Raw genomic sequence first — 17,130 nt, forward strand, 5'->3', positions numbered from 1 at the left:
GTTCAATGCCGAGATAAAGCTGAGTGCATGACTACTGTGAAACAGATGTTACTCTTCACTTCATCTGTAAATCACCACCTGGCCGGGAGCAGGGAAGCTTAGAAGTTGCTGGCCGTGAATGGCAGTCATAGGCTATGCATTGATAAGTATAGCATATCTAGCAATGTCCTACAGGCAGTACAGTACAGGAAGTGCCAGTTGAGTGATTTCCCTTTGATTATCCGCATTAATAATTATGATCATGTTCAAAAGCCCAAAATAATGGCAGCTAAAGAAAGCCGGGTAATGAGCCGAACTCAACATTAAGATTAAGATCATATGTAGCAGCAAAAAACTGTTGGTGGATTAACTTGCGGCCCGAAATGTCCTCATTTTGGACTGAACCAATAGCATGTACGGATTTTGCGAGTAGAACTAGGTGGGCAGAGAGTCAGCGCACGGACTCTCTCATTGCATACTGTAAAACTGTGATACGGATTGGGCCTGGTCTATAATAATGTGAGCATTAATTATACTGACCTGTTTGTTTATGAATAAATGAATAAATATAAATGACCCTACTAACCTACTTACTTACTTTGTCTTGATGCTTACAATGCAAGAACTATTAAAAAAAACTGATTGAGACTTACAATTGTAACTTTTTTACATTACATATATACATTTACTAATTGGCTAATTTGATTATTACTTTTTGTTTGAGGGTTTCTGACGCTTAGTCACGTGCTTTAGGCTGCGGGTGCATCTCTCTACATTGTACGTACGTTTTTTGTTACAGTAACGAAACAAAGGCATCACTACCTGTACACAAGTGGAAACCAGGAGCGCGAGTATAACATCAACCCAAAACAGATCACCAGATTACAGTCTGGCACATACATACGAAAATATGTCAAACAAAAAAAAACATAAACCAATAATTTACAGTTACATCTCTGGTATGTTCAGCAAAACATGCATTAGTAATTTGCAGTGCACTGGAAACTGCACCAATAAGGCCCATTTCCATTGGACTCCTCTGCCAGACGCCAGTCCTCTCCATAAACAACACCAGTGATCAGTATTAAGATAAATTAACCCGTCTCTTAATCATACCTTAACAATCCTTTGTTGTTATTCATTTTTCTATACTTTCACTTTCAAAGTTTGCTCTTTCTGCTACAATCTTTGTATTTTTGGAATAAAATGACTAGGTACAGTCACCATTGTACAGCAGGTGAATTGTCCTTCTGAAGATCTGTCCTCCATTAAGATTAAGAGAACGCCACTTAATCTCTGAATCCCCGAACACTGTCTAGACAGAGGAGTGTCCTTTTGGAGCTGCACTCTTGAAGGCGGGCCATTTGGCTATGCGACGGACTTGCCGTTCTTTCTTCCACTCTGTTTACGCAGTACCCCTCTGTGGGACATACGAGGCCCGTCCCACACGGACCGACACCACCTGCCCATGACAAGACCCCCACCCTCCCCCACGCTGAACCCCAAGTCTTTGAGAGTTTATAAATGGAAATTAATTGGTTGTTCCACCCATAATTAGCTCCTGCCGTGCTTATTTTTAATCAGATTTTTGAACCTCTGCCATTTGTGACCTGGCCCCGGTCCAGTCCACCAGTGCAGCGTAATCCATAAGCCTCGAAAAATTCCCATTCTAACGAGCGACGCCAAACTGCAACATACCATAAACCCATCTCTCTTTATTTACGATTAAGCTGCGCTAAGTCCCCATGCTCATTGGATCATTCTGTAATCATTTTCATCCCTAACAGTCTAATCACTACCATATTGCTCTTATTTATCAGTAAACAGTTTCGTTTCAAGGCTCGACAGCTTTGATTCAATCCAGCGCTCTCTCTCTCTCTCTCTCTCTCTCAAAATGACGATGCCAAATGCTTTCTGTCTGAAATCTGTTATCCAGTCACAGAGAACTTCCTGATGTTCTTTGCACATTTGTGTCACATGTTGACAAGACATAAATAAAACAGGAATACGCTACTGATGTTTTATTTGCTTAAGTTAACCACCCATAGTCACAATTACGGCAAAATCACACTAATGAATAAAAGGTCCGAAATGAAGGCTGACACCCTCAAGCTTAGCTGCTCAAAATGATCTTCTTAAAGAGCTTGAAACAGGTCTGAGCAGATTTCCATTGACATCAGCAGCATCCCTCTGCAGCGAGCGCTACACCGCGTGTGACTTGAGCAGCTCAGTGAATCGAATGAAATCTGGCATGAGTCAGAACAGCAGCGAGGAGCTGAGTTCAGACGATCTTCTGTATCCCCTGGGCGAGTGATCGCCCGTGTCAGCTAATGAAACTCAGCAAACACTGACTGGGCCATATTTTGAAGCTTGATTTTATTTAGCGGGCATATTTATCCAAAGTGGTGCACAACTGCGAATGCAGGTTAGACCGTCCCTGGAATAAGTGGGGGTTATGGATACAGGAACCTAACTATAAAACCCCTGTGCAAACCCTGGGATTCAAACAGGCAACCTTCTGGTTAGAGGCAAGCATCTTAACCTGCTGAGCCACATGTTTGGTCACGTTTCATGCAACTCTAGCTAGCACCCTTGTCCCGCCACATACCGCGTCACGAACCGAAGGCAAAGGGCGCTGGGCGACGGCACATTAGCAGCAGCTGATCCGTTTCATACAGAAACAGCAATAGCGGGTTTTGGTGGCCCCCGAATAAGAAAAGACCGAGCAAAGGATGCGGTGGGAGGTGTGCTCTCCAAGGACACAGAGCTGTCTTTCGGAAAGCAGCTTTATCAACATATTGCTCAGCGATTTACGGCGGCTCTCACACCATCAAAGACCTTCACATCATCTCACAATACCACCCCCCCTCACCCCAACACTGGCTCACTGCACTCTCCTTAACCCTTTCCCTGCAGTTCACTCACTGCAAAGGCACTGCCGCATCCGTCAGTTCCTTGCTCCCATAATTCTCTTTGGCAGCTGCGTGACTCATGCACACAGGTATTGATTGTCCTTTGCCGCTTCTCTCCTGTATCCAAGCCCCCTGAACCCCCCTCCACACACACACACACACACACACACACACATATGCACATATGCACACACTTCCACTCCCTATGCAGTGCCAAGAAAGTGCTGGCAGTGGCGCAGTATGAGAAAGGGTTGTGGCATTTTAATGAATGCCCCTCATCCACGGGCACACCATTACCCCACCCCCTCAAGTGATTGGTCAGCACAACAGTCTCAGATTCACTAGTGGCCAGATCCATTCTTTATGCATAACCAGTTTCCTCCAATGACAAAGAAAGTCTTAGCAGGCCAAACTCATCTGTGGGGGGGGGGGGGTGACATTACCCTGACAGCCACCTTCTTCCCTCAGTAAAGAGCCTCTTTTGAAAGAGGGAATGCAATCCAAGTTCGTGCTGACTTCTGAAAAAAGACTGACCTTCCAAACACGGTTCCCCCCCCCCCCCCCCCCCCCCACCAGCCCTGCCCTCTCCTTCTGACGGACAGCTCCTTCAGTAAATCACGAACATGCTAACAAAATACTAACACAGAAGGGGTGTAGAACTTAAAAATGATTGGTCTTTTACAACATGCAGTACCTTTGGTGATTCGATTTGCAGGCACTGAGAACGGCATTGGGGCAGCTTGATTATACCCCCTCAAAAAGGCACAAAACTCCACAGATGGTGGCGGTACCCTTATAAAGGTTTATGCAACAAAAGCCGACTGGAATGAAAGTGTGGGAAATTCGGTGAATTCCGTAGTTTTTTTTTTCTCTGTTTGCACAAAAACAAATTTTAAATAAAGATTGTGTTTTGCAGGCGGCGGTAAATTGACTTGGGCCCTTTGCCAGGCGGGTTATGCTTAGACAGCCGGATGCGCTAAATGAGGAATGCGGGCGAAGCCTGTTGAACAACCCGGCGCAGATTAAGACAGCATCAGTTTACTGGCAGAAGATTCTGTCCATGGGAGGAGGCAGGATCTGGTGCGTTGTGGGGGGGGGGGGATAATAAGGGGGCGGAGGCAGGCAAGGTGGCGGACTGGTGACAGTATGCACCCTGAGAGTGATTAACGCTGAGGGACACGGAGGAGGCGCTGCGAATACACAACGTCCTTTATGCTTCGAGTGCTGCACGGGCTACAGGGACCTATGAAAATATGGGCCAATCACTTTTGAGAGACGGATAGCTCAGATCCAGAAAGTGCAAATCCAGGCCAAGATTTTGATTCACCCAACCAGCAACCAGTACTCTGTGACTGTGAGTCTTTATACTCAACTGGTTGGTTGAATCAAACTCTTGGTCTGGATTTTGACTTGCTGGTCCTGGATCTATCCACCTCTGCTTTTGCTAGAGAGTAGGATGACGGAGGTAGTGGCAGGAGGTGGTGGGAAATGAAGAAGATGCGGCTTATGGTCACCCTGGACCCCCAGGCCCGCCATAAGCTCGCATCTGAAAGCCTTCCCACATTTTCGACTTAATCTTCAGCTAGAACTGAAGAAGGGCAAAGGCGATTGTTCTAATGAGAATGCGCTATCTCTAGGCACCAGGGGAGCCTGTTTCTGCTGACACCCCCCTCGTAACACCTCCTCCCATACCCCGGAGGAGCAGATGCTGTCTATCCCTCCCCAGGAACGGAGGCCTCTAAGGTTTGTCAGTGTCGGCAATCACGTTTTCCACAGGTCTATCCCACACGACCTCTTCAGCATCCTATCAAAGGCGGCAGGACCGATGCTGCTCTGCCTGCCAGGGTTCAGCACAGCTGAGAAAAAAAAAACATAAAGCTTCACACAAGTGTTAAAATGCTAAGCCAGGAGTAGCTGCCGTTTCAGTGACCAACAAAGTCAGCTCGTCATTAATCAATTGACAGCACTGCACAGCTCCACAAGCGAACCTGAGAATACAATGATTTTATTTAATTCATTTTAAAATCAGAAAGGTTATGCAACCAAATATGGACACATTTAAAACAAAAGCCACCAAAAACTGCTATGAGGGAACACAGCAGATCAGACACCCTGAACATCAGGCAGGTTCAAATTTCCTAACACAAATCATAAAACATTAATCATAAAATACAGTAAAGATGCTGCCCACCAATCACTGAATTTTAATTTCCTTTAATTCCTATATTATTGTCTTTATATATTTTTTATAGTCCTTTCAAAGCCACAGTGACAGTGACAGCATTTCAGAGGAACTGAACGGGACTGGATGTGCTGAGACAGACCTGGAGTGATTAAATGTCGTTTGATTCCCGCTTATTTTGGTAAACGGGCCTTAAGCATTGTTGTGTGTCAGGGATATCGATGTCTTCACTATATAAATCACATTGCGTAAAGTCGATTCACTACGGCTTACTACAGAGCAGAGCACGTACACGTGCATTGTTACGTGATCCTAATTGAGGTTTGGCTTTGCCCATAGGGCTTCATTGGTCTGGTTCTTCATATAATGTTAGGTGTTCCATTCTGTATTGTATATATGCTCAGGACCAGGATAATAATGTTTGGTTTCCCTCAACTCTGGCCTGGTGACATGATTCCTATACAGACCAATGAAACAATTTAAAAACGCTGATTTGTTAATGTATTATACAGGCAGCCCATCCGGATGCCCTATTCTGCATTGGATAAGCTTCAATAACCCTGTTTCTTTTTCTAGAATATGTGGGCAGGTGGATGGATGGATGGATGGAGGGATGGAGGGATGGAGGGATTCTATACAGTAAATACTATGACTATATACTAGGAAGTAATTTCACCAATAATTTGAGCTTTTGGTAACACTCTCCATGAACGCCACATCTATTGGAATCTAGGAACACATTATAATACATTAACAAAACATAGTGAACATCCCTATAAACTTATAAAAAGGCACAACATATCATAGCTACGTTTATTATGCATTATGAATGCTGTATGAAGCTCTCATCTATAATGCACTGTAGATACCTTCATAATGCAGTACAAAGCATCCTAAATTCTTAAACAGACTTTTATAATGCATTATGAAGGTATCTATAGTGCACTATAGATGAGAGCTTCATTGGAGCTTATGAAGTATTATAATTAACACTATAATACCCTATGACTGTCAATAGAAGATGCTGTAATGCTTTAATAATTATTATTCTGACCATTATGATGCACTATGAAGGTATCTATAGTGCATTATAGATAACAGCTTCAAGTGAAGTGTTACCAAGCTTTCTAACTAAAGTGTAATTCATTCAGTCACCTTCCACATTTGCATATATCGTATACGGCCTTATTAAATGATCTGGGTGGATATGCAAATGAGGCTGTACCCCAATATTTACCAGAAAAGGCCCATTAGAACCAAGAATGAGGCTATTAGTGTGTTTACATTTAATGTGGATTCCCTGGTTGAGAGTCCAACTTAGCATTATCTAAGCAAAGATTACTTAGTGGAGTAAAACTGTGCAAGTCAACATACAAATTAAACGTTTTTTTCAGCCAGAGACAAATCTATGAATGCAAACCTGAATCAGCCAATCAGAATACTGGCCTGCAGATATTCCACGTCAAGATGAGACTGGTTCAACAAACCCGAAACAAATCCCCATCAATAGTCCTTCCACATGCCCTCCACCGTACTCCATAGAATGTGACCCAGTTTCGAAGTTCTGACCAGCATCATTTTTTTTTAAATACACAGCACTGGGTTGTACCAGGACTCATTTATTTGTTTGAATTCATTTGTGAACATGACCTTCAAACAGATACTCAAGTACATCTGACTCAGACACCATATACTATTTCAATTAAAATATTTTTTTCCACTTTCACTTGAAACTACTGAATATTATTGAAGGACTACAACTTCTAGATGGAGAGTCATACAAGGAAAGATGGAAGAGTTCCAATGAGCTTAGGCAATCAGGAGGTATATTAATCAAGTATCAACTGTAAAAGAGAAGATAAAGCCTTACATTTGCAGCGTCTGTGAGCATGAGATTTTTCACTGGGTTTGATGCGAGGCTGTGAGATGAAGGCTCAGTTCGTGAGGTTGATGGCGAATTTGTGACGGCCCATAGCAACGTGGGAAGAGGAAACGTGACCTCGGTCCTTCCTACACACGATCCCACACATGGAGAGTCTCTGCAACTCCGCTGGCTTCCTTAAAAACTGTCGTCAACAAGGTGATACTTACTCACAAGCAGCAGGTAAAACCTGAATGCTAAGGTATTCCTATATAGCTTAATCTATCTAGACTTAAAGACATCAAATAGCTGCTAAGCTGACTTTATTTCGAGGTGTAATACATATTGCAATCAACTTGAAATTCTTAATCATGATTATTTAGTTATGACATGAGCCTAAGTGTAATTATGCATTTTCCTTGCCACGTGGGTCAATTCAAATGTTTCCGAGACCAAAAAGTAGCTAAGTTCGTCCATTTGCAGGAAGAGCTCATATTCTGAGCAAACAAAACCAAAATGGAGTTTGATAAATCTGGCTTGTGTTTCTCCTGAATAACATCATGATAACATGATTGCATTTCAAAATCTCATCTATTGCTGATAGTAGCACCTTTAAAGGCAGGATGCATTTGCCTCTGGTGTAACTTGAATTACACTTTAATAGCACAAAATAACAGAGAATCTCTTGCTGGAAACAAGTTCCACACAAGGTGAGAACATACAGTAGGTGCAGTGTTGTGGCACCACACGTTGGTATGATGCTGGTGACAGTGAAGATGTCCTTACTTTGGATCTTTTTATATTCTTAGATCGTTATTGCTTCAGAAAAGCCTCTTGTATTCCATACAAATACGCAAAGATGAACAAAACGTGAGGCCCAGTGTTAGAAAGATCTGAGTAAACACTTTATCTTGACATTTCTTAACAGCAATTTAACCCTTCTTCTGATGTGGACAGAGAAACAGCAGGTACTGCCGCCGCGTGCTGCGATTTGCATCTCATTATGCACCAGGTCAAAAGCACAGCTGTTGCAAACGGAACATAACTCAGCATCCCTGTCCTCGCCGTGTGTCTGTTTCTTTGTTTTTACGCCTTTATTGCGGTTGACGGAGCTGGGCGCGGCCTAGACCAACATTTATTCCCTCCTTTTTAGGTGCGATACAGGACTTGCTCCCGCATCATTAATTACAAACTGGGTCAGGTTCTGGGTTACCACAGGAGAGGCTGAGGACTCGCTCAACGGTGAACCTTTTCCAACGCAAACGGGCAAATTAATAATTTATCTCAGAGGTAAAATAGCTTTATTCTAGGCCTCGAGAGACCGAGTGTCCCTTTTATTCCTGCATCTTGTTTTTTTAAATCTTTTTTTAATGAAACATGCAATGCATGGACCCAGGAACCCCAGCCATGAAGAGTGGCGGGACACTGGCGGGGGTCAACCCAGCCGCGAGGGTTCGACTGAGGGGGTCAGCAGCCGAGGAACTATTAAAATATGTTTAGCATGTTTTAGTAGGAATAAGCAGCCCCTTAACAAGAACCCCCGTTAAAGGTTGTTTGCTTGTAGATGGGAATGTGTCCTTAATCGCATTGAGTGACGGGTAGCTGGTTGATTGACTGCCATCACAGTGATATCATGGCCTGATACTGTTATAACAGATAGATGTTCCTAGTGTCTACAGAACCATACATCAACTAAATCAACACCAAAACACATTCAACAATCCCTATGGCATATCACACAAAATGAGCAAAACCACATCTGAAAAACAATGTATGGCTTCCAAAAATACAAATTTAATACTCTTTGCATCAAAATAAGAAATGCCCCGATTCCCTGGCTACTCATTACAATGGTCAGTCATCACTCTGTGATGTTTGTCAATGGCAGAAAACATGGATCTCTCTAAGTTTCACTTTCAGTAACACTCTCATTATGCTCAAAATACATGCAAATCTAAGGAAAAAATATTTTGAAATAATCGGTTTTATTAATAACTCCATAAAATTAAGGCAAATCCGATATCAGACAATACAAACCAAAGTGAAATACAAATCCTTGCACTTTCCCTCTGTTGCTAATGCTGTCATTCTGTCTATTGAGTTTGCTAAATGTTCTATATAAAAGGAAAAGTACCCCTGGGGATGGGGGGTGGGGGGTAATCGAAGAGGACAGCATTCCATTTAACTGATGGGAATTATCAGAGTGCACTTTACCGGCTCCGGTCACAGTGCAAGCAGGTCAGAAAAGGCAAAAGGGGGTAACTTTGCTGCAGTCAGGGCCTGGGACCAGGCGACTTGAGCGATAATTCAGAGAGATATAGTCTGAACCTCTATCGCCGGTGGAGATTGGAGGAAGGGGGGGCGGGGGGGTTGCAAGACTGCCCACATCTCCATTAACGACGGGACGGCCCAGACAGCAAGCAGGTGACTCACATACAAATGCAGCACGGGGAATGCTGATAGAATATTCTGGAATATGCCATGCAGAAAAAAAGCCATACCTTGCCATTTTTTTATAACAGTTTGACCTTTCTTTCTTTCTTTCTTTCTTTCTTTCTTTCTTTCTTTCTTTCTCCCTTTTTTTCCCCAACCTTTCACAAAGATGTCCAGTCAACAAACGACGGCAGTCAGGTGGAAAATTAGCTGTTCTTTCAAACACCCTGACACCAAAATTAATACGAGCTGTGTCACAGCATGTCTTGCTTTTTATCATGATATTTAGGATTCATTCTATCCTGGCTTATGCCGTTACGATTTCAAACCAGAATATACTAAAAATGTATGCAATTGCGCAATATGCACTCAATGGCCAATTTATTAGGTACACCTAGCGAGTACTGGACAGTATCATGTTTCAGAAGTAGATGAGTAGTTCTTCGTTCACAGTAGCCATTCTGCACACGACTCTTATACTGAGCTGTTTGCACTTGTGGCCTTCCTGTGAGCTTCCTGTCAGACCATTCTCCGCTGACCTCTCTCGCTCTATCACTGGATGCTTATGTAAACTCTATGCCCAGGTGTGTGTGAAAGTCCCAAGAAGAATGGTGTTTCTGAGGTCTTGGACCCACCATCTCTGTTACTAACAAACACACCACTTTCAAAATCGCTTACATCACACATCTTAGCCGTTGCTTAGACAAACAGTCACAGAACCGCTGGATCCTGTTTGTTTGCTGGACGCATTCAGCTGCAGCCACATGGTTTGCTATTCGGTGGTAGAGGCTGTTTCCTTGAAGCAGGTTTTGATAATAAATTAGTCATGGAAAAGGTTGCCCCCATTTGAATGAACAAAATTAAATAATGGTGAAACTATCGTTTGCAACCAATAGCTGGGGTGCTACTGCATTTCGTGGAACCACAATATAGACCCACCGAATCATTTTTACCAATTTGAGGGACTCAAACTGTGGTCTTGGGTTTACTTTTCTCATCTGTGCTTTGTTAGAACCTATGCCCTGGTGGTGAGAAAAATAACAGAGAACAAAACAAGCCACACCTTGTATGCACTCCATGGCCTACAAAGTCTCCTCTGCCAACCGCAAAGGCTGCGAATAATGTGTTCCCAGCCTGAATATCGGAGAGGCTTATTTGTGCTTGAGGTGATTCAGAATAAGCAGATGAATAAAAAAATAACCCAGTTCAGTTCTTGCTCGCATAAAACTTTTTTTTTTTTTTTCCGCCGTAAACCGCTAGCAGAACGTCGCTGCCGGAGCCTTGAATGAGCGCCATCTGGAACAGAGGGAACGTTCACCCTTCGGTACCCAAACCTTGGCAGATATCGACCCTGGGAGATCGCAAGCTAATGGTGGACCCGGTTCTCTGGCACACGGGCAGCACCTGACATACAGATCGGTTCTCCCTGCATAATGTGTGGCTGTCCAACAGCGAAGGGTTTGGAGGGATTGAGGAATTTGGGCCTGCGACCAGGTGATAGCGGCTTTAGCCCCCAAAAAGTGGTATTTCAGTTGGACAAATTAAGGATTGAACTTATATAATTGTCACGCCCAGGATGGGTGTGCAGACAGTTGACCTTTGACCTCAAGAGACTTTTTTCCCTAATAGTCCAACATATACAACCTCTCCTCCAATGTTTACAGCCTTTTCTGCTTGTTCAGCATGCTATATATATATATATATATCGTGTTTTGGGGATAATATGTTGTGATGGATGCTTTAGAAAAATATATGTAATTGAAAATGTTGGCTAAATCAGTGAGCTGGTGGACACAACCCGTCCAATAGAACATACAGCAGAAGTGACCTACCTGAGACAAGCGAGACTGTGTCTTTGTCCCACGATACAACAGTGATGTAGGCCTCCACAGAGGCAGGGATAATGCACTTGAACACCGCTACATTGCCCCTCATGGCTCGCTGGTCCTCCACGCGGACCGCATAGGGCTCCCGTAAGACTATGCAAGTGCAGAAAAAGAGAAAGTCCACAGTCAGTCCATGTTTTTGCTCCCTCCAAACTCCCTGCCAGACAGTCCATGTTTTTGCTCCCTACCAGGAAGTGGGAGGGAGCAAAAATGTGGACTATCTATGGGTCCCCGAGGACCAGACTGGGAAACACCGGTGGGTCCCTGGCCGGATGTGGAGAATACTCACCGGCCTTAATATGAACATCTTGGCTTCTAATTTTCCCTGAAGGATTTTCGGCTGTGCAATAGTACGTGTTATCATGGATTAAGTTGCTAAAGCTTGAGGGGGGGAAGTGGAAGATCTGGAGAGTGCCGTTGGGGTGGACGTGGCGGATCCCTGGGACGTCATAGATCTCCTCTCCGGTGGCGAGGTACCAGCGCAGTGATGCCGGGGGCACGGCCGCCGCGGGACAGGGCACCAGGGTCCCTGTGGTGCTGGCAAACACTACCTCTTGCAGAGATGCATTGACAAAATATAAGCTGGAACGTAGATCTTCACTGAAAACTACAAGGGAAAGAAGACAAAGGAAAATACTGTAACCACAATGGGATCCAAATCCCACATTATACCACAAAACGTATTAACTTTATACTGCAAAACAGAAGGCATTCAGCTCAGACGCGGATTGCGTATCATATTGTAGGTGTCACATGATGTCATCTAGTCTCACACAAAACAACAGTTTTGCTTTTGTTGCATACAATAGCCCAAACATTAATGCCCAAAATAGCTGCCACCAGTGATTTTTTTTTTTTATTTTTTTAAAAAAAGGGCTGAGAGTAATTGGCTAACTAATGCTAATGGTGGTGCGAGATCCCACTCTGAATCTGAACCAAACATATTTGCCAAAACAGAGTGACAAAAATGGCTTCCGAGAGTGATTTACTCTCTGTGATAGAACCCGAGTCCACAGAAACGTCCAATGGAAGGGAAAGGAGGGTCCAGTAACCAACAGGTCCAATGGATCACGTTTCTGCTCAAAGGATTTTTTTCTAGCAGAGACCCAATTTTTGATGCTGTGAAGGATGCTTCATGTCTTGACTTCCTTCCTCTAACATTAAAAAGTAGTTAATATATGATTAATGACGATCAGGAGACAACACAAGGAAGGTCTCACTGTACACTCATAAAATTCTCTCAGAACTGTACAGAGATCTATCATTTAAATACAGTATCAAAGATGATTGCTGGATCTTGTTTTTGTCTTGATTAGTACAGTATAACAAATTACTTTATTCGTGCTGCTGAGGGATTTTATTTCATAAAGGTTACAAGTATGTAAGACGAGAGCATAAATTTTCATGGATTGAGAATATAAAGCAAAAACACTTTTTACACACTTCCTCTGTAGTGTGTTAAGAACAAATCTTTATGCCAACTAAATTTTGTTCTACTTGAGTTATCCATTTGCACAAGTTAATAAAAATCCCTTATTCATTGCAAGCTGAAAAAAACAGGCACGATAAATACATTGAAAATTATATAAAATTAGCTATTCTATTCTAAATGTCATGTTACCTCACTAGCTAATATGTTTGCTAGCTAGCTAACATTTTGAAACTATATAATGAAAAATTACTGCTGTTTCATTTAAGTAGCCCTAAGCTTCTGTGTCCGAAACATAACATGAAGAGATTTTCCTGAAATGCCCTACATCTGGAGATGTTCGTCTATTTCCTGGGATCGTAAATTTAGGATGATGCACTACCAAAAAGAAATAAAATCATTTTTAATACTACTCCCAGCAAGGAGTCATAACAAGACCCACAAAATGGAGAATTGGTGTTGCTGTTTCCATAGCATTTTGTTTCCTGTGCCCACCTAGACTAAACAAATATGTCTACGATGCCAGCAGAATCCTCGCTGGGACCCTAGGATGTGAGATCAGCAATATGCTGCTGTTTGCCCTGAGGTAGCTGCCTATGCCAGCCAATAGTCTAGCTGGAGTAAGGAGAGAGAAATAAAAAAGAGAGAACGACTCAGTGAAAGGAGCCTCCAATTTGTCAATTTATTTGGGGTTTGGAAAATATTCTTAAGCAAAGACCCCACTGGATACCCAGTTCAAAGAGATGCCTTACAGTACATCTCACATGTAAGCCATCACTCACCAAGAAACCCAGGTAAAGCTTGACACATACGTCCGGGAAAAGACAATTTTTAATCTGTATAATGCGTGACAGCAGAATGTTTTCTTAACGTATGAAGCGTCAGGCAAATAAAACAAAAGAAAGAACTTCCAATATAATGAAAATGTAACTGAAAAATTATCAGGCAGAGCAGCGATACCATCTCTGCAGACTTTGAGAAAAGAATTGCAGGATGGGAGGACAGGACTGCCATTCCTCTTGGCACGGATAGTCAGGTGACCACAATTGTTAGCACCGATTTGTGCCACCTGTCCTTCCTCTACTGATGTTTGTGTGCATTGACGTGTTCCACTTCCCCAGTGACCCCAATCCAGAACGACCACCTTTTTCTTGATTTTTGTTTTTGTTGCCTAGGATTTTTGTCACAAAGGTCTAAGCAATGAGATGATCAAATGTCACATGATTCCATTTACAGAGGATCCCCAAGCTTTTCTATGTATTTTTTAAATCTAAGAAATATCAGATGCAAAGTCTAAACATTTCAGCACATCCATGAAAATACCAATAGGAACTGGGCTTATTTTCGGTTTAACTTAATTTCGGCTTGTAGATATAGATTAGGTCTATAATTGTCCTCGTCCTTGTCTTCAGGTACCTGTTGCAACATAATGCTTAATTATTAACCGAGGAATGAGACCAGAATTTCCTGTGAGCTCTTTAGCTTGAAAAAATGTTTTGGACGTCCCACCCACGCAAGACGAGGAAGACATCAATCAGCGAGGGCAAAACGCTTAACTGTCGTTAACATGCAGAAGATGACGCGCTGGCATCCTGATATTTGACTTTGTCTAAGCGGTGATGTAACACACCGGAGGGATGTTTTGCATAATGCGAGCATGTCGGCGCCATGTACCCGCCTGGCACTTTATTGTTCAGGAGAAGGAAAGGGACCAATTAGCTTCACTCCAGTTCACGCTAATTGGTAAGTGGTCCATTTCCAGGAGGCGTGTGTCGTTCCCTCCCCCCCCCCCCCCCCAATTGTTGAGCCTGGCCCTGCGTCTATCGCGGCCCCTGGGTTGCTTTCGGACTATTTGCCTAACGTAAAGCGGCTCACCAGTGACAGCTGGCAGTCTCCACCCATGGGATAAAACATTTTAGCACTTCATAAATTTATAACAAGGCTTCAAATCACAGCAGTTTCCAGGCTCCCTGCTCTCCAGAGCACGAGTGCAAACGCACACCATACGGACACACGCACGCTTAAAGGCGGATGTGTATATTTGTATATCGCTACTTAATTTATGAAAGGAGAATAAATATCCATGTAAAATGTATTCCAAATATTCCTAACAGATTATAGCTACGTGGGTGATGTTAAAGCAATATATGTATGTAATAAGATAGGTTTCTGCACTTATCTGTAAATGTTATCTGTAAATGTTTATCTGACATGACTGAATATGCTACACATATACCGGTGCGATTTATAGAGCTTGAATGAAATAAATTTTTTTGAATTTTCAATATCCTATTAAACAGTATAACAAGTTAACAAGCGTAACTTGGAAAATATCTAAAAAAAAAATCTCAGTACATATCCAGTCAAATACGTTGAATAACTACTGTCCTTTAGCATCTAACGGATTAGCATAAGCTAATTCTGACTTCTCTTTACTTTTTCAGCCGCTCATTTGTGTGACGCTTTTACTCCTAAGTGACTTACAGTAGAGGGAAGGGTTACAATTTATGTGTGCTGCTGGGAATCCCTGTTTAATAGCTTTCATTAGGTGTCACACTTGAGCAACGATTTTTACTTTCTTGCTGCTGAATCTTAGTTTGGCTTCTCTTTTATGATACCGCAGTGGGATAGAGAGGTTAATGTGAATGAAGACGCAACTAGGGCTGAATTCACTGAAGATCTAGGATGAGATGGGAATTTTCCAGCAAGGAAAACAAACATACCAACCAACTGTAGCTGTCGGATTATGCGTCCGCTTTTTCGCTTCAAACTCGACAGTACATTTTTGTGTAAAATTCCATGCAACCCATATTATATAACTCGGTTTCAGTGAGCCCACCATGTAACTCGGGACAGTTTTAGACTGTTTTCAATGGCCGGATATAAAATAGGCAAAATGTAATATTGCCAGTGCAGCATTAGCCTGGGTGATAAGCAGTACAGTTGAGCAGAAGCAACACACGTCTCTGGCCTGAAAGTGATTCATATCACAAGCCCACTCTTTCAGACAACCCAGGGTGTCATGCCAGTAAGACATCTGGTGTGTAAACTCACCGGTTGACGTCCAACAGAGGATAGCAAGACGGGATCACAATCCACACTTGTATCCCGACCCCTCCCCTGGGTTTACCCCTTTGATTACACACAAATCAGCATCCTACTGTGAGCTCTGGGGGCTCCCATGCAGCAACGTGTCATGAGTTCCTTCAATGTGTCTGCCACATATATCACTAGACTTTGTATTATCAGAATGTTCCATAACCATAACTTGTTCTTGGGATTGGCCAGACTTTGTTCTCATTTAAATCTTGCATATTTTACCCCATCCACATTTGTCGGCCGCCCATAATAGTAGAAAAAGTGGAAATGGTATATTTTTAGTAGCCTACTTGGCTAAACTAAGTATCACATGCAAAGATGATGTTATGGGAAAGGGTCAAAGGTTGTATAAAACCATATTGACAGTCACAGCAGATGAAAAGGTATAGAGAGGGGATTCTCTTTGCGTTGACGATTCTAAATACGCGTCCTAGGCAGCTAACAAATTTGAAATACCATGCAATCTTATGTAATCTCATTGGCAAGTTACGGCTTAGCAAACATTATTACAGTATAACACACTGACATACGCATGCGGTGGAATTTTGCTGTTTTCAAAGAGTCAGGTTGGTTTTACTGGACCCAGTAACGATGGTGATACTACAGACACTTTAATTCAGAAGGAAAGTCATAGATCACAGGGCGGCATGGTGGTGCAGTGGTTAGCATTGTTGCCTCACACCTGCGACCTGGGTTCGAGTCTCCGCCTGGGTTGCATGTCGTCGTGGGGTTTCCTCCAGGTACTCCGGTTTCCCCCCACAGTCCAAAAACATGCTGAGGCTAATTGGAGTTGCTAAATTGACCATAGCTGCGCATGTGTGAGTGAATGGTGTGTGAGTGTGCCCTGCGATGGGCTGCCCCCTCATCCTGGGTTATTCCCTGCCTCGTGCACATTGTTTCCAGGATAGGCTCCGGACCCCCCCCCCCACGACCCAGTAGGATAAGCGGTTTGGAAAATGGATGGATGAGTCCTAGGTCACAATGGATGGACCTATGTGGGAGAGTAGTTTATAGTACAGTTTGCCTGGTACTGTAAAATGCACCATATGCATGAGCTATATGTAAGCATAGATAACTTCTGCTCTCGCTGCTAATTATTTTTAAAATGCCCAGGAATCTAGTTTCCATCCATAATGCGGATTCATGTTCTCAGTGGTGCACGATGCTGTCGTCAGCACGTCGGAATGCACTTTAACACCAAATCTCATCCTGGGAACTTCTCTTCCAGAGAACTATGTTGGTAATTCTGGAGATTTTACAAGCCAGTCATGCGAGCGCAAAGCGTGGGACCCTGAAGTCTTCGCTATGAGTGACATGGGTTCCTGGCAGGTACAGTTGGGGGGGGGGGG

The 17,130-nt window shown here is 43.1% G+C and overlaps 1 protein-coding gene across 1 annotated transcript in view; it reads right to left on the minus strand.

Moving 5' to 3' along the window:
* The window catches only part of dscamb (Down syndrome cell adhesion molecule b), a 148,390-nt gene that overhangs the window by 106,161 nt on the left and 25,099 nt on the right, over positions 1-17,130 (minus strand). Inside the window, exons 2-3 of the mRNA XM_048981463.1 lie at positions 11,543-11,860; positions 11,200-11,346 (exon numbers count right to left, since the gene is read on the minus strand). Coding sequence (XP_048837420.1) covers positions 11,200-11,346; positions 11,543-11,860 — 465 coding nt within the window. The remainder of the gene's footprint in view (positions 1-11,199; positions 11,347-11,542; positions 11,861-17,130) is intronic.

Source organism: Brienomyrus brachyistius, chromosome 17 (genome assembly GCF_023856365.1).
Source record: "Brienomyrus brachyistius isolate T26 chromosome 17, BBRACH_0.4, whole genome shotgun sequence".
Classification (NCBI taxonomy): Eukaryota; Metazoa; Chordata; class Actinopteri; order Osteoglossiformes; family Mormyridae; genus Brienomyrus; species Brienomyrus brachyistius.